General features: G+C 37.3%; 1 protein-coding gene across 1 annotated transcript in view; it reads right to left on the reverse strand.

Annotated features, from left to right (window-relative positions):
• Window positions 1-21,166, reverse strand: part of SGCZ (sarcoglycan zeta) — a 196,889-nt gene that overhangs the window by 44,025 nt on the left and 131,698 nt on the right. The window contains exon 4 of the mRNA XM_054720323.1: window positions 5,295-5,417. Within this exon, the coding sequence (XP_054576298.1) occupies window positions 5,295-5,417 (123 nt within the window). The remainder of the gene's footprint in view (window positions 1-5,294; window positions 5,418-21,166) is intronic.

Raw genomic sequence — 21,166 nt, forward strand, 5'->3', positions numbered from 1 at the left:
CACAGGAGCTATTAAAAGCAGCTAACCTTTTTCCAGCTATGGCAGAAGAGGATATTGGAGGATTTGAATCATGAGAGGAACTCAACCCAGTGCTTCTGGAGGCAGGAGACTTGGAAAACCTGCGAAGCAAGATGTGTGGCCTCCAGGAGGGAAGCCCAGCTCCTGGCTGACAGCCAGCAAACAGAGAAACTGCACACAATTCCAGGACACTACATTCTATAAGTAATATATTTTTAAACTTCATCATGATATATAAGAAATCAGACAATTCATTGACGTGATGGAAGGATAAATTATATCTTTGAGATATTTGGGGATTTAAGGCCCATAGCTATAAGATACATTTTAAACATCAACGGAAAAATTTAAAACCACTACAAAAACATGTTAATTCAACACACCCCAATTATTTTTTAAAGTGACTGTCCTCTTTTAAGACGTTTTTCACATTTTTATTATAAAAGTATAATTTCAAGTTTCGCTTTAACAAAAGTAGGAAAGATTTACATGATAGCTTGGAAAAATAAGTCATGGAGAGGATTGACAATAAGGCCTAGTTCATTATTTATACACTTCAAAACCTTCCAAAAGTTTTACCTGGAGAGTTGGGCATAAGGTAGAGTGGCACTAATCACTAGTGTCTCCAAAATCTTTCTCCTCAGGAGGTTTAAAAAGCAACTGGAAAACTAGGTGAGTGAGTTGGGGGTGATTTACCCTAGTCTGTGAACTTGAAATGCCACATTCGAGTAAATTAATGCCTGCACAGTACTTCCCTCAGAGCCTGATCTAATCACATTTCTTCAAGTACTATTTGAACCAAGGAGCTCCATCCATCCTGCCCGCTGAGTGGTACACATTCTTGGCATTTGGACAGGTGTGTGTGGGGGGGGGGCGATGGTCCTGCATAACAGAACGCTTGGTTCCAAAGCTGCCCCCTTCACCATGTGCCAATTTAACAGACAAGAACAAGGATGTAGCAGACTAACTAATAAAAACAACCCAGAAAATATTGATTTCAACCCAGAAACATGGTGTTTAATTTAAAAGACAGCACTTCAGAAAATCCTTTCTTCAATTGTCACACAGGCATTAGAACGTGTCTATCTTCCCAGGCACTCAGCTAGAACAGAGACAAAGGAGTGGTACTCTTGCTTTTCAAGTCAACACAAGGGCATTGGGTACATGCGTGGCTGGGATTCATTATTCTTTCAGATTGCCAGTTTTAATTTCTACTCTCTGAAAATAAAAGACATACTCTTTCTCCACAGACATTTAGCTTCTTGTTTGTTTATTTTTTCCTTTTTCACTCAAATACAAAAAAAGAGAGGTCTAAGTCCAACCGATAGCATTTAATTTAACATTAAGGTATTCTATAGGGCTAAAGTCTTTCCCTTTATAAAGCCAAATGACTTATACATGCACTTTGTTTCCAAGTGAATGTACGGCATGGAATACAAATGAAAGTACAAATTGAAGTTGATAGATTCTGCCTGAAAGCACTAAATTTGAGTCTTCTGAGTGTAAAGGTTTCTATCTTTTATTTGTTTATCTGCTCTCAAAAGATAATTGCATTAAGTGATATCATTGGCCAATATCAGGGGATACAAAGTGCAAATAAGGTTTGCATTCAAGCATGTATATGTGAGCTAACATGTGAAACTCCAAAATATCCAATGACACAGAGAGGGCATGTAAAGGTCAAATAAGTATATTCAAATTAAGATTTAAGAGAGATTAATCAGGGAACTTATACGTATATATGCATAGTCCATGAATACAGTCAATAGTGTGGTGAAGGCCTGGGAGGGGCGGGTACAGGGTGGAGGGGATCAATGGGAAAAAAGAAACACCCAAGGGGACATCTATAATACTTTAAACAATAAAGGTATTTTTTAAATGAAAAAAGCAACACAAATTAAGATTTAAGTAAATAATTACTGAGCAAGTCAAATAATATCAAGAGTAAAGAGTTATACATTTCAAGCGTACGATTGCTCATCATGGTGATAGGCGACTGAGGGGTGGTTGTGTTCAGGTAACCATTGGCCATTTTCCTTCTTTCCTCCTGAACACTAGTATTTACATGTATGAGGTAAATTCCTGCTACATTTTAGGAAGGGTAAATGTAAATATCCTGAGCGATACTAGATCAATGAATAACTTTAGTCAGCAATGATTTTGCCTCAGGTGTATAGACACACTAAATAAATGCATATACTTCTGTCGCCCTGAAAGAGAAGTCCATGTACAAAATGCCATTGTTTGCAAAGGATAAAGTTAGGAAGGGCTTTAATTCCTAAGAATCTTCCTTAAATAGAACATTTTTGTGTCACAAAGTTAAAATTCTAGAATAAACTTCACACAGATCTCTTGTCACTTCAACTTTGAAGTCTTGTCAGCGCAGCTAACTAATTATATGAAGCGCCCGGGAGTCAATGTTTCTTTGCAGTGTTATGTGTTAAATGATTCAAGCACTGCTTTAAAGTATATGTGGGCTTGCTAATCAATTCTCGTTCCCCTAAATTGCATGCTACGCTATGCACGATTTTCTCCTCCAAGCATGTAAAATTCTAAATTATATTTGCCTTTGATATCTTTTTTCCCCTTTATTTTAGAACTTTCACAGGAAGGAACATAGCTACTATAAAATTAATATGCAATGATCTAGCAAAGGAGTACAGACCTAGCAGGGCATGTAGAGGGCACGTGTATGCTTGTGTCTGTGAGAAACAGAAATGTGCCTGGAGACTTGGGGAGGTGGTGGTGGTTCTAATCAGTTAAGTTACTCTCCATGCATCTGTTAACAATGTGGAGAGGCATTATCATTCTTTCATCCTAAGTGCTGTTCTAATTACAAAATTACGTTGGATTCAGAAATGATGGTCTCAGGATTACATTATTTTGTTGTTTGGGATCCTCTGGAATCATATAGCACATAAATCTATTGTGAAACTGATTAATTTTCTGAGATCATTGGGAAATACAAATCAATCAAGGATATATGAAGAATAAATTCAGTTATGTGTATAATTTTGAGATAGAGAAAGAAATAGAAAAAGAGAGCCAGAGTGAGATAAAATTATTTATCCATCTATACATACATATATACATATATACTATTCATATATACTATACATACATATACACACACATTCATACAGACACATAGGGGGAGAGAGAGCAAGAAAAAAAATGAACAGGTTAGCAGAGATGACTGCCTCAAGACAGTTAATTAAAAAGCAGAAAAACTTAGATTTCTCAGGGGGCACATTCTCCCCTGACTTAATGGCTCAAATTATAGCCCAAGGATACCAAGAAAAAGAGGAAAATACAATTGAGTATCCACCTACCTCAAAGAAAAAAATTCAAAAACTACTGAATGTGTCTAATTTTGTAAAGAAGAGCACTCTACTGCAACTGTTATGAGACATGTCAAGGTAACATAAAGATCAAAGAAAGTTACAATTCCATGAATCCTAAAAGCTGTCAAGAGCTCTAGAACTTCCCTTCATTTATGAATGCAAAGTACCCCCTGGGAATATATGAAAACTGATTAAATAATTTTGGGGTAATTGGGTAATATCCTAAATGCTATCTCAGAATTATGCTGCTATCAAAGCTGATAACCAGTAGGCACTACCAAGGTTCAAAGATTGTTAAATATTGAAATCACATGTGCCCAGTCTCCCTGAGTGCATTTCTAACCACAACCCTGACTTTTCTACCAACCAGCAACTCACATGTTAGCACAAAGGGCCCTAAAGTCAATGTTCTTAGTTATTTGTCTGTGTTCTACACAAACCATATCTTCATGCTTTTTTAAGTCTCCTTTGCCCCCATCACAGGACTTAGAAAGGTCAATCTGGTTAATTTTTGCCTCGAATGCATACCTCCTTTCCTGACCTTTACAAGGAATTTTAAGAAAAAACGGAAAATAAGGCAGATGGACAGTAATAGGGGCCACAACCAAACACCAACCTGATGTTACAGGCCTCAGCTACTCAGCAGGACACTCTCACAAAAGATAGGAGGACATGAGGGTGGTAGTGGGTTATGAGCAATCCAAGGGATGCCCAATGAAGATCCCCTTCCAACAACTCTTGTTGAATTTCATTGTTATTTAATAGTACATCTTTTTTGAAGTCCATGCAGCCATGTCTGGGGCATTGACAATATTATTTTTCTCTTTATTAGTAAGAATAAAGAGTTAACTCTTACAATGTCTTTATTATGTGTGGAAAACCTTCTAAACATACAGATGCACACAGGCATGCATGTGCACACACACATAATTGGACACTAAATTTATTATTATCATTTAGGTTAAGAAAAATTGGAGGCATGATAATTTATTTAAAATATTGAATAGTAGAGATAGGATTCAACCCAAAAACCCATGGAGAGCAGAGGCCAATTACCATGCTAACTGCTCTTACATGGCCCAGAGGACTAAGTTGGACCTAATTAGATATGACAGATATCCCAGGAGCTGTTCCCAAACTCCGATCTGGATAACACTAAGTCAAAGGCATTTCACCTTTTTTTCTTTCTTAAAATAATGTAGGCCTCTTTGGCTAGTTTTAATAAGACATGTATTATTGTTGTGAATGGAATAATTGAATAGAAATTGTGCTTAAAATTGTCTTTAAAAATTATTTGCTGCTCCCAATCATCCCTTTAACTTTCTGTTTTTTGGTATGTGTGTGTTTTTTTGTTGTTGTTCTTGCTTTTCAATTTCAGTTGTTGATTGACTTATGACCCTAATGTTAGAACCCTAAATTAATAACTCTGAAATAATATGTGATCAGCACTATTTCTTGGTTTATATACTTTTTAAGTATATATATGAGCCCTAAAGAACAATCATTTAGTTTACTTATATTATAATCTTCCCCTACTTCATTTTAAAGTTGGTATTTACACTTTAGTTCTCTTTTTATATATCTTTTATTTTTAAATAATATCTCTAAATTTTATTTGTCTATCACCAATAGAAAGCTTTACTTAGTGTTTGACCTACCTTTTATCTTCCACCATTCATACCCACTTTCCTCCACCTATCCCTCCCTGAGACTCACAGCTTAATTATACATCAACAAGGCTAATGTTTACATTTGTTTCAGCATCCACAACCAGTGCCTTCTCTTTGAAGACTGTTGGAAAATCAAACGTTCTGATATCATGTGAAACTCAATTTTGGACATGGGGGCCACACACCTCATAAAGTAGCTTTTTTTCCAGTTATAAATTCTTTCAAGAAGTAAACAATGTTTCAATACCTCAATCTACAGTACCTGTAACTTTCAGCTTTTCAGCCCCAATGGTAATCTCATCTTCATCTGCAGAAAACAGCACCCTGCCATCTTCGCTCGCTCTCACTTCAAATCTTTTACACTGAGCTTCCACAGCATCAGATCCTATGGTCAGAGGGAAGGTTTACAAATGAAACTGGTAAGCAGGAAATCATCAATATGTACTTTTAGAAAGATAAGAGAAATGAATATATTGTTTAGTGTATCTCTGCAGTATGTTTTACACACAAATTAATATTTTTAATTGTTATAATTTTCAGTAGCCTGTACAATTTGGAAGAATATTGCTAGGCTAGGATAGTTGGGCATACATCTGACATATAAATGTCTGATGCGATCCTAAAAATGTTTGTGGGGTTAGCTAGTTCAAAACTCTGTATATAAACAAGGAGAGACAATGTCTGCTTTGTGCTTGGTTGCAGCCTGAAAATGGGGCATTACACCCGGCATCTGCTGCAGGCTCAATAAATACTTATGGGCTGAATGACTCATGTTTTCTCTCTACATGCAGAAAATAGTGCTCATACCTGCCACATCACAAGATACCTATAAAGCATTATTCAGTTGTAAAACTTTAGTTACTTTACATTTCAGAGTCTAATATTGAAATTCGTTCACCCTTTACTATCACTGAATGTGAATCCTTTATTAATCTTGCATACATATACATGTTTATGTATATGTAAGTATTTTAGTGCTCCCCAACATGTCTTCTAATAATTTTTTTCTTGATTTGTTAAAATATAATATTAAATACATATAATTACTGTATAGACTTGAAATCTATTTTTTTAATTTATTGGGTACTTTTATATATTAATCCATTCACAGACTACAAACCCATCTTCCCTATTTGGAAAACACAATGAATATGAGAGTTTGTAGGGCTTCAGTAAGAAGAGAAAAGAGGTCAGAGTGTGAGGAGTTGTTCCTTCCATAACATTTACTTGTTTTTATGTATGGATCTATATCTTCCCCTCTTGTTAATATTTGGAACATCCCTCCTTTGCCATATACCTACATCAGAAACTATTGCGAGTTACAATGCAGCCCAGTCAGGGTCCTAGGCATGAAACACTCTGAGCATACTTCTTTTCATTTATTTCAGCATATGCAATAAACTTAATGTTTGCATCTTCTCAAAATTCATACATTGAAATTTTAACCCCCAGTGTAGTGCTGTTAGGAGGGTAGGCCTCTAAAAGGTAATTTGGCCTTTAGCGTGGAGCCCTTGTGAATGGGATTAGTACCCTTACGAAAGGACACGAGAGTGCACTCTCTCTCTTCAGTCCTCCAAGTGAGGACACAATGACAATTTGGTTGTCTGTGAGCCAGTCAGAGGCCTCTCAACAGATACTGGATTTGTTGGGACCTTGATGTTGGAATCCCCAGTCTCCAGAACTGTGATAACTTTATTTTTGTTGTTTAAGTCACTCAGCCAATGGTATTTAAGTATGGCAGCCTGAACTAAGAAAATGTACTGCCATTATTTATTAACTACTACAGGAATCAGGCCAAAACTGGCTCTCCAACATCCCCCAAGGGGTCCTGGATTGCAAGAGGGCACAGGCCAGGCTGAGGGACCCCACCGGTGTAATATTGGGGTTGGGGAGGGGCCCAAGGGAGGGCTCCAGGGTGTGTCCTGCCCTTCTCACCTAGTCCTGATAGGCCAGACCCCAGCAGCAAGCTAACCTACCAGTCGGAGTGTCTACCCCCTGGTGGTCAGTGCACGTCATAGCGACTGGTTGAATGGTTGGACACTCAGCATATTAGGCTTTTATTATATAGGATATGACCCTCTGGAATTGAAAACATGAGATCATCTTTGTATTCTAATATAGCCTCCAAATTTAAAATTGAGTCTGGTATCTAGTGGGTGCTTAGTAGGACAATGTTAGGTAATTAAATTCTACACTTAAGCTTACTTTGCTTTCCTTAGTCCTCAGCCCTACACCCAATCCTAGCCCACTGGCTTTAGTAACTTACTACACCTTACCATCATCATAGCTTCTGAGGATCACTGAACAAGAGGAAAAAATTAATTCCAAACCCTGATAACATGACAGATAACTCTCTGAAAAAAAGATGTACATGTTTTTTATATTCTGTAACTACATACATTTTTATGGTTCAACACAGAAAATTTGAAAAGCTGCTATGACAACCTCACAGGCTTGTCAAGTTTAAAACAGCATGCATTATATTTTAAAATCAGTTCTTTATCTGTCTTTAAAGCAAAGAACTTTCCTTATGGAATTTAATGACAATATTGAAAAAAACCATGGAAGACCTATTGTCCTTCATAACAGTCATCGCATTTGGTCTTGGAAGTTATTCCAGCAGCCTGCATTCAGTTGAGTGTGTTTTCTTCTAATTATGGTCTACATTGTTCTTTGAATTTTTGAACACAGTAATAAAACTGGGTAATGTTTGAAAAAACGTCTAAGGCCCATGTATTGATAAATGTGAACTGTGAATTTTGTGGACTCTATGTTTTAATCTTTCTTGAAGGAACTCAGGCATATATTAAATATTAACTTTCTGAAAGATATTATAGCTATTATACACATAAAACCTTAACATATATATTATGTTACTTCCTTCACATATACTTAATTATTGGGTGAATTGGTCTGCACAATATATCACTGACTTAAATGATATTGAGGTGCATTAGATCACTACACACTACATACATACTTACATTCATACCTACATATATAAGCAATATATACACACGCTAGCAAAACTTTTCTTGGCATAATAGTTAATGTCATTATATAAGAGATGCTTTATTAATATCAAAATGAGATATTGTATGTCATAAACTATTAGAACTGTAAGTAAAGTGTCTGGGTATGTCAAGGTGAATTGAAATCTTAATTCATTAAATTTAAATAAGCAAAGCAACTAAGTAAATGCATCTGCAATAGAAGAGAAGCATCTAGGTAAAAAATAAATGCATGCAGAATTATTAAAATATATACATAAATTATTATTGCAGACTACACTTTATTCAACATATTAGTGTAATTACAGAAGACAAAATTGCAAGCAATTAGCAATGCATTGATAATAAATAAACATTCACTTCAGAAAATAATTTTGAATATTGTGCTTCTGTACATTGCTTTTCTTTTCTGCAAATGAAAACCAATAAATATGTATAGTTGAGCCTATATTACATTGTTGTGAATATTTATGCTTAAATTTAGTATATTAGGCTATATGAAACTAAATTTATTACATCCTAACATGCACTGTGTTGTCTTATTCCTTTTCTTATGTCCCTGGCATCATAGATTCTCCAGGTTAGGTCCACTTAGGATCCAGTGTACACAGGAGAGGTGATGTCCAATTCAATTGTATCTCAACCAGTGAGGCCTCCGGTGCTGCCAGAGAGCCATGTGCCTGATGACTCTGGGTAAGGAGCTCTGTTTCCTTAAATAGATCATAAGAGATGGGGTTGTTCAGGCAGTTCTATATTTTATTAGTTATCTTAAACCCCAACTCGCTAACTATAAAGTATCAAAACTAAATGTTTCCTTAGGTATATCTCTGAGGAAATTTATTCTAGCAACTTCAAAATCAAACAAAGAGCAGTCAGGGATAGGAGAAGTGAGAATTGGCAGGAAAAAGAGAGAAAATGTGTAAGCAAAAGAATAGTTTCCATAAAAGGATTGAAGAGTTCAATCCATATCCAAATATTTTCTCTAGTTCATTTAATGTTCTATGTATTCTTCACAAAGAAACAAACCAAAATAACAACTAAGCTAATTTCTTTGTTACCCTGGGATTCTGTTCTGTTGCTTTTTAAAACATCCACATTTCTTATAGTCATATTCAGTAGCCAAAGGCATGTTTTGATGGGAAGTAGAGAGGCTCTAATAATTTATCTATTGTCTTTGAATTTTCTACACTGAATCAGTCAAATACATGAACTGAAAATTTTCTTCAATAGAAATCTCCAAAGGTGCTAAAACAATATATTACCACTAGAAGCCTGGTGCACAGATTCATGCACCTGTGGTGTCCCTCAATCTGGCTTGTGCCCTCTTGCAATCTGGGACCCCTCAGGGGATGTTGGACTGCCGGTTTCAGCCCTATCCCCGCAGGCCAGGCCGAGGGACCCCACCGGTGCACGAATCCATGCACTGGGCCGGTTTCGGCCAATCCCGCACTGGGCCTCTAATATACATATAAGATCTTTGGTTAAGCTCTTCCTGCCTTCCCCCCTCCCCTCTTCCCTCTGAGATTCATCAGTCTGTTCCATGTTCCCATGCCTGTGCATTGAGTGTCTGCCTCCTGGTGGTCAGTGAGCATCATAGCTACCGATCGAATGGTCGAAATGTCGCTTAGGCTTTTATATATATAGATTGGGCCTTATGGTATGATTTAGTACTGATTTAAAGAAAATAAGGCAAAGATCAAAATGAGTATGTCTGATCATCTCTACTGTGTTTTCCTCAAGCATATCATAATGAATTTTTTTGTCTATATAACTGCAATTTTATATGTCTGTCAATACTTTCTAGGTCTTGAAAATGAGTAATATTAAATGATTAGAAATCCCCATGAGAAGAATAAAAACAAGATTCAATATACTCAACTAAATTTGGTGTTCTGAAAGTCCTGACTTAGAATTATCATGGGCCAAAAAAAAAACAAAACAAAGTTGGAAACAAAAAATGAAGCTGCTTTAATGAAATATAGACATAAAGAGGCCCTGTACTTTATTTATTTCACACTATGTGTGTCATTAAAAACTCGCATGGGAAATGTACTAGTGTACTTGAGGAGGGGAGGAGAAGCAGAATAAGAGGTCACCAGGGCCAGGCTGGAATCTGCAATTCTCATAGGATCCTGCCAGAGATCAGTTTTACCCCACACTCCCCCTGCCCCCTGCCTCCCCAACACACACACACACACACACACACACACACACACACACACACACAGAGGAACTGTCTGCTTTGGAATCAGAGGAGGGACCATTCTCTTCCAGCAAGTAAGGTTGCTACAAGAACTCTGAAGTTACACTCTCCATTGTAGTCCTATTTGAGACTTCCACCCCATGTCTGGACCACTGCATAACAATTCCTCAATAAAAATTTCTTTTAAACTTTAATGAATTCCAATTCTTTCCATCATTTGTACTTCAGTACTTTGTTAATCACGCCCTCGCCTATCTATACATCCCTACAATCACATATTATTGGTCCCCCTCATCCTTTTTTAAAGTTATGAAAAATTTACGCATATAAAGATTATATAAATAGTGTTACCAACCACCCAGACAAGTAAATAGGTATTATTAACAACATATATAAAATGTTCAATGCAACCTTTCTTTAATCACGTGTCCCTTCCTTCCATGGGGAGCTCCAATGTCAACATTATCTTGAAATTAGTTTCTATCACTCCCATTTTATAACTGTACTTATGTATGTATTCTTAAAACAGTTTTTTAAAATTGACATGTTTTGAGTTATATATATGTATACAACATACCTTTATAGTACTTATATTTTTAGGTGACTAGGTTTTTTGCATACAACATTAAATTTGTTAGATTCATCTATTTCAATACATGTATCTCCAGTTTATTCATATTCACTGTTTTATTCTATCAGATGGATAGACCACAGGTCAATGATCCATTTTCTACTGATAATCTTTTAGGTTGTTTCTGGGATATCAGAGTTAGTAACGATGATGCTGCAGAACTTTGTACAAGATTGCTTCTATACTTCGGCAAGAATTTTCTAGGGCTTATATTTGGGTGTGAGAGAGTAGAAAATGTACTTTAAATTTAGTAGATAACAAAAAGTTATTTTCCAAACTGATTAACATTCCTCCCAGAGAATATGAGAGTTCCTATAGCTCTGCATCTTTGCAAACACTCAATGTTATCCAACTTCAAAATTTTTGCTAATCTGAGCATGTAAGAGATATGCCATAGTTGGTTTTGATGTACAATTCCCTGATTACTGTTGGCATAAACATCATTTAAATACCACTTCTCTTCAGTCTTACTGACAATAGATTCCTCAGAGTCAGTCCATGGGGCCAGTGGTGCTGACTCTCTAGAATACCATTTCTTAGAGTGGTATTATTTTCTCTGACCAAAGCAATTAATTCATGCATAAGCACCTGACTCAAACACTCTCCTGATTTTTGGGCTAAGTTTTGAAAGAGGCACATTCTTCTTTTCAGATCACAGACACTGACCATGATATACACTTGAAGCTTTTAAGTCTGTCTCCCATGTGGAAAAAGTCTGCCTGAGAATTCATTCAATCCGCAAGAAAGGAACAGAAAGAGAAAGACAAAGACAGAGAGACAATCCTGAATAATTGCTTAAACAACTGGGTGCAGTCAGAGAAAAACCAATGTACCCCTGGACTTTCCAATTATATGAATCAATAAATTACTCACAACACCCATGTTGAATAGTGCATACATTGTGATTTGGCTTTCTTTTAGTTGCATTTTTGTTACTCTTTATTTTCTTCTTCTTTATGTTTTTTGTGCAGTCATTCTCTCTCTCTCTCTCTCTCTCTCTCTCTCTCTCTCTCTCTCTCTCTCTCTCTCTCTCTCTCCCTCCCTCCCTCCCTCAAATAGAAATCACTGAATCGCTGCACAAATTCATCAGTGTCTAATTTAAATATATATATCTGAAATGATGCTGTTGAGAAGGCTACTATCATTTACTGAGGCAAATTCTCTTATAGACTTTTGTATTGGGCAAACTAGAGTTCTATTTAGATTTTTCTAAAACCTGATCTTAATGGTATAAATGTATCTTTTATACTTGTATTCTTGTTGTTTTGGTGATTATTAATAATAATAATAATAATAATACTTATAGACTACCTAGCCAACCATTTCCTAAACTACTATGGTATTTTTTTTTTTTTTCCTGGGCCTGGTTTCTATGAACTTTGAGCATCAGGTAAAATCTATCTCTTTATTCCACTTCTGTTGACCAAGTTGTTTAAGAGAAATGAAAGTGACCATTTTGACCTATTGTTTCGTGTAAGGGTCCCAATCAAACTACATATGTGCAAAATATTCTGGCTTTTACATAGTATACAAACATAAAATTATAGCACTTCAAAATTGTAGATGGCACAAAGTTTGTAGGTGACTTATTATTCTTCAAAAATTGTTTACATCTTATATGCATTCATACTCTTTCAATTCATAAAGGTAAAATAAAAAAGGCATATCACATGCAGTGAATAAATGTTATCTGATAGAATTATTATATCCGAGTGGAATCAATGAACGCTTAAGCAATGAGACAAGATTAGCTAAAACGGTAATAGAGGAGATAAAATGGGATAATAAAAAGAAATCAGCTGATAAAATAGGGCAGGAATGGAAAATAAGACAATCAAAAAATAGAGGAAGTAAAGAGAAAAGAAACAGCAAGATGGTATATTTAAATGGAAAGATATCAATAATTACAGTTGAATATAAATGGGCAAGAACTAAACACTACAATAAAAATTTTACTCTGTTGCCCACAGTATATCACAGTGTAGATTCCAATCATAAGTAGGAGTGGGGCTTGAAACCAGAAGACACTGGGGAAAACATATGCCGATGATGGCACTCCTCAGAGAGACCAAGAGACTGATGCCACCTAATGGAAACCTTATTTTTCTTAATGTGCTGTTTTACTTTTTTATTCTTTATTGATTAAGGTATTACATATGTGTCCTTATTCCCCCATTGCCCCCCCCCCCCAACTCATGCCCTCACTCCTCTAGTGTCTGTGTCCATTGGTTAGGCTTATATTCATGCATACAAGTCCTTTGGTTGATCTCTCCCCTCCCCTCCCCTACCTTCCCTCTGAGGTTTGACAGTCTGATCAATGCTTCTTTGTCTCTGGATCTGTTTTTGTTCATCAGTTTATGTTTTTCATTATATTCCACAAATGAGTGAGATCATGTGATATTTATCTTTCTCTGACTGGCTTATTTCACTTAGCATAATGCTCTCCAGTCCCATCCATGCTGTTGCAAAAGGTAAGAATTTCTTCTTTTTTTTTTTTTACTGCAGCATAGTATTGCATTGTGTAGATTTACCACATTTTTTAAATCCATTCACCTGCTGATAGACACTTAGGCTGTTTCCAAATCTTAGCTATGGTAAATTGTGCTTCTATGAACATAGGGGTACATATATCCTTTCTGATTGGTGTTTAGTTTCTTGGATATAGTTCTAGAAGTGGGATCACTGGGTCAAATTGGAGTTCCATTTTTAGTTTTTTGGGGAAACTCCATACTGTTTTCCACAGTGGCTGCACCAGTCTGCATTCCCACCAGCAGTGCATGAGGGTTCCTTTTTCTCCGCATCCTCACCAGCACTTGTCATTTGTTGATTTGTTGAGATAGCCATTCTGACAGGTGTGAGATGGTACCTCATTGTCACTTTGATTTGCATCTCTCAGATGATTAGTGACTGAGGATGTTTTCATATGTCTCTTGGCCTTCCTCATGTCCTCTTTCGAATAGTATCTATTTAGGTCTGTTGCCCATTTTTTGATTGGGTTACCTTTCTTTTGTTAAGTAGTATGAGTTTCCTGTAAATGTTAGAGATTAAACCCTGATCGATGATAACATTGGCAAATATGTTCTCCCATGTAGTGTGGGCTTTCTTGTTGTTTTGTTGATGGTTTCTTTTAATGTACGGAAGCTTTTTATTTTGATGTAGTCCCATTTGTTTATTTTCTCTTTAGTTTCCATTGCCCTAGGAGCTGTATCGGTGAAGATATTGCTTTGGCATATGTCTGAGATTTTGCTGCCTGTGGATTCCTATCATATAGACCACCAACTTACACCACACACAAAAATAAACTCAAAATGGAAACCTTCTTTAGAGAGCAAACTCAAATAAGATGGTAATTTTGTTAATATTTACATGTTAGCATTCAGTTTTGTTTATGGGCGTATTGACTTTTAGAAGAATTTAAACTTTCATTCATGTAAATCAATTCGTCTTTTCTTCTGCAGCCTGTAATGCACAGTATACTCTAGAAGACCTTCTCCACACAAGATCACATGGCTCTTCTAATATATGTATTTCCCATTATTTGTTTCAAATTTCAAATAAAACCATTACGGTTCTCCAAGGTCAACTTATTGTTTTATTGTATAAAGGTGTAGAGATTTAACTCCTGCTGCTAAACTGTTGGACAATTAAGTCAACCTCCTGTGTTTAGTAATTCCCCTTCTTATGTCCCTATTGAGTTCACAGGATACTTTTAACCTATGTTGAATTACTGTAGATACATGGTAACTTCCTTGTTCTAGTTATTGATTTTGCTCTTTTTAACCCCAAATTGTATTAGTTATTGTGCCTGTAATAGTTAATGTTACACATATTAAAATTCTCTTGGCTTTTCATTAAATTATATTGTTTGGAAATATTTTATCAAGTTGTAAAATACCCATTAGTATGTTCATTCAAGTTGTTTTACATTTGTCAGTTAACTTTGTGGGAAACTGATAACTTTAATAAAGATGCATATTCTAGAGTTCACTTTTTTCATGTATATTTTCAATAACAATGTAAAGTAATACAATTAATATAAGGCATTATTCACTGCTCATTTTTATGTTCATATAAAACATTCACATCTAGAATAATTTATTGTTACCAGAATTAATGAGTTGTTGGAATGTCAGAAAACTAAGAGAGAACAAATATAAAACCTTAATGTCCTGTCAGTGACTGGTTAAAGGGCCAGATGCTATGGGTAATTTAATTGTGCTTATCGCCCAGCAGTAGTCTTGTGAATGTCATGACATGTGAAAGCACCTGCCCATGCCAATAAATCAAGCGATAGCACTCAATAAACTTAAAATGCTAGAATTAAATGTTACCTTGAGTGATCACCATCCAATAAAAATTATGGTACATCTGAATAAATCTTTTCTGGTGGTTCTCTCATTAAGACATACTACTAATACTACCAGCTAGCACATCTGTAGTACTTAATATGTGCTAAGAATGTCACTTACATCAACTTATTTAATGACCAAAATAGCAAGGCAAATATTATCATTACTAGAGGCCCGGTGCACTAAATTCGTGCATGGGGGGGGGAGCGGGGCGGGGTATCCCTCAGGCCAGCCTGTACCCTCTCCAGTCTGGGACCCCTCGAGGGATGTTTGACTGCCCGTTTAGGCCCGATCCTAGTGGGATCTGGCCTAAACGGGCAGTCGGACATCCCTCTCACAATCCAGGACTGCTGGCTCCCAACTGCTCGCCTGCCTGCCTTCCTGATTGCCCCTAACCGCTTCTGCCTGCCAGCCTGATAACCCCCTAACCACTCCCCTGCCAGCCTGATTGATGCCTAACTGCTCCCCTGCCAGCATGTTTGCCCCTAACTGCCCTCCCCTTTAGGCCTGGTCACCCCTAACTACCCTCCCCTGCAGGCCTGGTTCCCCCCCAACTACTCTCCCCTGCAGGCCTGGGTCCCACCCAACTGCCCTTCCCTGCAGGCCCTGTCACCCCCAACTTCCCTCCTCTGCTAGCCTGGTCACCCCTAACTTCCCTCCCCTGCAGGCTTGATTGCCCCCAACTGCCCTCCCTTGCAGGCCTGGTCCCTCCCAACTGCTCTCCCCTGCTGGCCTGATCTCCCCCAACTGCCCTCCCCTGCTGGCCATCTTGTGTCCACATGGGTGCAGGATCTTTGACCACATGGGGGTGGCCATATTGTGTGTTGGAGTGATGGTCAATCTGCATATTACTCTTTCATTAGATAGAATAGAGGCCTGATGCAAGGGTGGGGGCCAGCTGGTTTGCCCTGAAGGGTATCCCGGATCAGGGTGGGGGTTTCCTTGGGGTGTGGGGTGGCCTGGGTGAAGGGCCTGTGGTGGTTTTCAGGCCAGCCACGCCCCCTGGCGACCCAAGCAGAGGCCCTGGTATCTGGAATTTATTTACCTTCCACAATTGAAACTTTGTATCCTGGAGCGGAGCCAAGCCTCCTGCTCACTCCATGGCCGGCAGTCATTTCTTTTGGGGTTTGTGTTCTTCTATAATTGAAACTTTGTAGCCTGGAGCGGAGGCCTAGGCCAGACAGGGCTGTAGAAGCTTTGCTTCCTCCATTTCCGGGGGAAACCCAAGCCTCCCGCTCTTTCCAGCTCAGTGGCTGCCACCATTTCTGTTTGGATTTGTTTACATTCTATAATTGAAACTTTGTAGCCTTGAGTGGAGGCTTAGGCCTGCAAGGGTACTCGGAAAGCATGGCTTCCTTTGTTACCGGGGAAACCCAAGCCTCCCTCCTGCTCTCTGTGGCTGTAGCCATTTTGGTTGGGTTTATTTGCATATTTGCTCCCGATTGGCTGGTGGGCATGGCTTGTGGGTGTAGCGGAGTTAGGGTCAATTTGCATATTACTCTTTTATTAGGTAGGATACCCATTTTACAGTTAGGAATCTCAGACACAGAGAGGTTAACTTACTTGCCTAAATCACACAGTTGGTAAATGGATGCATGACAATAAATCCCTGTAGCCTGTCTCCAGAGTCCTTGCTCTTCCCTCAGATGCTTTTCTGCTTCCTATGGCACTTTGAATGGATGCTGAACTCCCAGCAGCAGTTAAGTCCCTGAGATCCTATTAGTAAGACAAACTGAGGCCTCCATTGCAGGGCATTAAGGGTCAGTTTCTTCCTCTCCACAGTCCTGTCTTCATACCTTCTTCATTCTCTTACCTGTGTACCTCTCAAAAGCACCCTCCTATATACTTTCTGCTGGTTATCTTCTCCAGGAATCCTAAAGGAAGATGTGTTAAATGCATCCTTTATCCTCTAGACATACTTTACTTGCACCCATTCATCAGTTTATTTCTAATTTGCATCACAAAGCACATCTTTAATGCCATGGCAACACTCTGAGCTCAAACTTTTAAAGTGACTCTGCATAACAAATAAGGCCCACAGTTTTTGGACTTCTATTGAAAATGATACAACATGCACCCAACTGGTTTTTCAAGTTTAAACCTGTACAAACTACCTATTCTAACAAAGTAGATAATTTTTAAATTGAGTAAAGTAGATTGTTACTTTAATGCATCCAGAAATATATTTATAAGGGGATAGAAATACCAAGGACAAATGAGAACCTTGGTGATAATGCAGTAAGTTGCAGAATTCTCCTTGTCAGCAGATAAGACATCACTAGGGCATCTGATGGGTATAAACCAGGTGGCAGGTGCAGGGGGAAGAGCTCTGGCTCTGAAGCTAGGGGGATGCGGAAGTAGTGAGCTGGAAAATAATTTAAACCTTCTAAGCGTGCCTTCCATGGCTTTGCACCAAAACGCATGGTCACTATTTAGTATGTCACATAGCTTTGTGCTTTTTGACATATACCCCTAAGTGAAAGCTCACTTATGCTAAATAATATTTCTTTATTTTCATTCCTCTAAATGTGCCTGCTACACAGAAAGAAAAAAAATAATAAATTCAGATCTATTGATGTTCTGACATGAAAGAGCTTTTATTATGTTACTATAAAAATTATAAAATGACCCGGGGGAAAAGAGGCACGATAAAGGAGAGAGTGGAAGGAGGCCAACAAACCCATTTAAGATCGTAATCATTATTAAATCATTTCTAATATCACACGACGTTCTTGCTTTGAAACACTTATTAGAATCTCAAAACTGTTTATTCTCGTTACTTACACTGTGACCCTACTAACACTTTCCGTAACCCATTAAATTTTCTACACATAAGAAAATTCTTGGTGTATTTTGAAAAGGCCCATAGGAGTTCATCATTTTCCATGCTCAGCCAGGGGCCTTGTGCCCTCTGTCTGACAGGAAGCCAGCCTCGCAGCATCTCTTCCTTTTAGATTCTGAACACACTTTTCTTTGAAACTACTTCATCCTAAGAACCATAAACTATTCAGTGGCGTCGGTTGAATTTTCAATAGTTTCACGTTGTTTGCATTCATTGCCTTTGTTATCCATGTGATATCAACAAATGAATTCCAGAGTTAATTTCTATTTTCACTGAGCTTTGAGGAGGTTATTCAAAAGCAGAGGCGACCTATTTAATGTTGTATTTAAACAAGGGCTCTTCTAAATGATCAGTTGATTATGGGTGAGAAAACAGAAACAGGAGCTGTATTTCGAAGGGAAGCTGATTAGCTTCATTGAAATTGAAAAAACAAACAAACCAACCAACAAACAGAAAGAAAGCCTCAGTTTGACCCTGTTAACTTCACAGGAAACAGGCAACCTTGGTCAGAGTGGCTACTGCATTCTGTCCCCAGCAGCAGCAGCTTATGGGACTCATCCCGTCCAGCACTTGGTGTTCTCGGTATCTTTCATTCTAGTAATTGCAATGGCTACAGTTTATGATTTCTCAGAGCCTTTAATGTAAAAATACATAGAATTGATGTCTTAGTGTATGACATTGAAGGCTTTATTTTCCAGATATAATATTGAAGACTTTATTTCCCACAATTCTCCAGTGCGGCTTTTTTGGATACATTTAATGATTCACTTAAAAGTGAAAATTGAGTGAAAAATGAGGCCACAGGAGATGAAAAAAAGGCGATCCAATCATGAAGACTCAGGAAGACAGACTATGGGCAAAGTAACCTTATTTTTTAGAACCACATAGCCCCTAGTCTCCCAAAATAACTTGTATCGTGACTGGTCTGTAAGTTACTTTCAGTAATCTTTGTGGAATGGTACAAAATGGCGACAGCAATGCAAAATTAGAAATGATTTTTTTCTAAATATTGTGACATGAGAGAAGATAGGTTTTAAATAGTAGGCGTTAACATGCACTAATTCCTTGGAGGGGTTAAAGGAGGATGGACTATGAAATCTGCACTTGTCTGATGTGTTTGTGAGCATTTAGAAAAGAAAGGAGCAGACACAGGACCTCAGCTGAAATATTGAAAACTAGCCATGCCACAATTGGATCTATGTATGAGGGAAGTATAAGATTTCATATTCTTGATTTTAGGCAAATATATGACAAAATATGTAAGTATGATATTGTGGGGAAAGGTTGCAAGTGAATTCAGAGCTAGTTAAACACTTTAACCAAAGAATTCAGATTAAGGGACTGATAGCAATTTTAAGGCAGTCTTAGGAAGTTGTGGTAATACTGTTATGGAGTATATTATCAGGAGTCCAGCAAATACTTGGAAACAAGAATTGCTCTGATTCATCTTTCCCTTTTCTTATACTCCATTTGCTATTCCCACTGTGCTTATTTTTCTGATGTATACATTATCTGACTTGGAATTTCTCCAAAACTACACATAAGAATAGATACATACTCCAAAGTGAAATTTGAGAAAATAGCTAATGCACTTAATAGAACTAGACCATCATAAGTAATGGTCCCCACAGTTTGTCTCCCTGTATTCCATGGCCAGGCCATTAGTATTGCTCCTTAGTGGTCTGGGATCCACTGCAACCTCATCCAAGTCCCTAAAACTGAGATAAATAATATTCCGTGTACACATGGACCCCTAAGCCTTATTTAGCTTCCTACCACAGATGTTTTCAGATAATTAGTCCCATAACCTTACATTTGTGAACAGTATGCCCCATTAAGCAAATTTCCAAAGACAAGTTTCTTATTGAGGCCAACAAAAATTTGCATGTTCAATAAGTCAATTATATATGAAACTCAAAGCACCTGCAATTCTGAGGTCCCACAAATGGAGCCTCATTAAAAACAAAGTTTGGTTCAGTGTATAAACTATAGACTCATTAATTTCAGATAAGTCATACACTTCTAGTGCTCACTAAACATCTAAAATATGAACTAAAAAAAAACACTCTTGTATTTTGCTTACTTTATTTTACTCTTATCCTGTAGTAAGCTCTGTAATATATCATTTTTATTTCATTATAATCTTCTTACCATTAAAATTTAAACACTGAGCTATAGTTGTGGCACATTTTAAGTTATTTAATGTAATCACATAATTAACAAAATAGTGATTCAGCTCTTTAGTGCTTTCCTTAGTATTATGTTATAAATATGTACTCAATTATTGCATTACATTTATTTGAAAAACTATATTACTTCCTTTTATCACCACTTAAAGAGATGGACTGGCCTAGGTAATGCTAAGATGGTGAGTATGGCCCTTTATAATAAGTCCTAATAGAGCCACCATTTTTCATTTTATTCCACATGCTCATTCCTAAATACTCAAGACTAGATTTATTTCTTTGACAACTAAAGGCGTTATTACCATATTTTGAAACATATATTTTGCTTGAAAAGGAAGACATTCCACGATGTTTTCCTACCAGTCAAAGCATTAGTATCCCTGACAATTTTAGCAGATTAGCTACCCATGGTCTTGACAAGGAGAGGCCAACACCTTGCAGGGATGGTCTTTAGGACCATAAAACAGAGAACTGTTAAGTGGAACTGGCCTCGAAGAACCACAATGATGGATCTCAGACTAGGGCATGGGTACTTGATAAGAGCAGGAGTACAGAAGCAGGCAAAGGCTAGATATGACTGAGCCAAACCATCTATTTCAGAATTCGGTCTAGGTCCTCCAGGAAGAAAATCCTCAGCATTCCTTGATCCTGCATGCCTAACTCTACACATATTTGAGAATTTAATTAAATATTTGAGACAAAGCATTTGTTTTGTCTTTATTATAGTAACAATTTGCAACTAACACCAAAAAAGGTAGTGTAATGACTCAGGATGTTATGACAATGACATAAAAATCTCATGTGATATAATTTTTCAAAACATGCACATTATTTTATTTTATTTAGATACTGTAATTTTCATTATAACTGAGTTACACCACGGGTCCTAATTTCTAAGAATGCAATCTTGTC

This window comes from Eptesicus fuscus, chromosome 8, assembly GCF_027574615.1.
Source record: "Eptesicus fuscus isolate TK198812 chromosome 8, DD_ASM_mEF_20220401, whole genome shotgun sequence".
In the NCBI taxonomy this organism is placed as follows: Eukaryota; Metazoa; Chordata; class Mammalia; order Chiroptera; family Vespertilionidae; genus Eptesicus; species Eptesicus fuscus.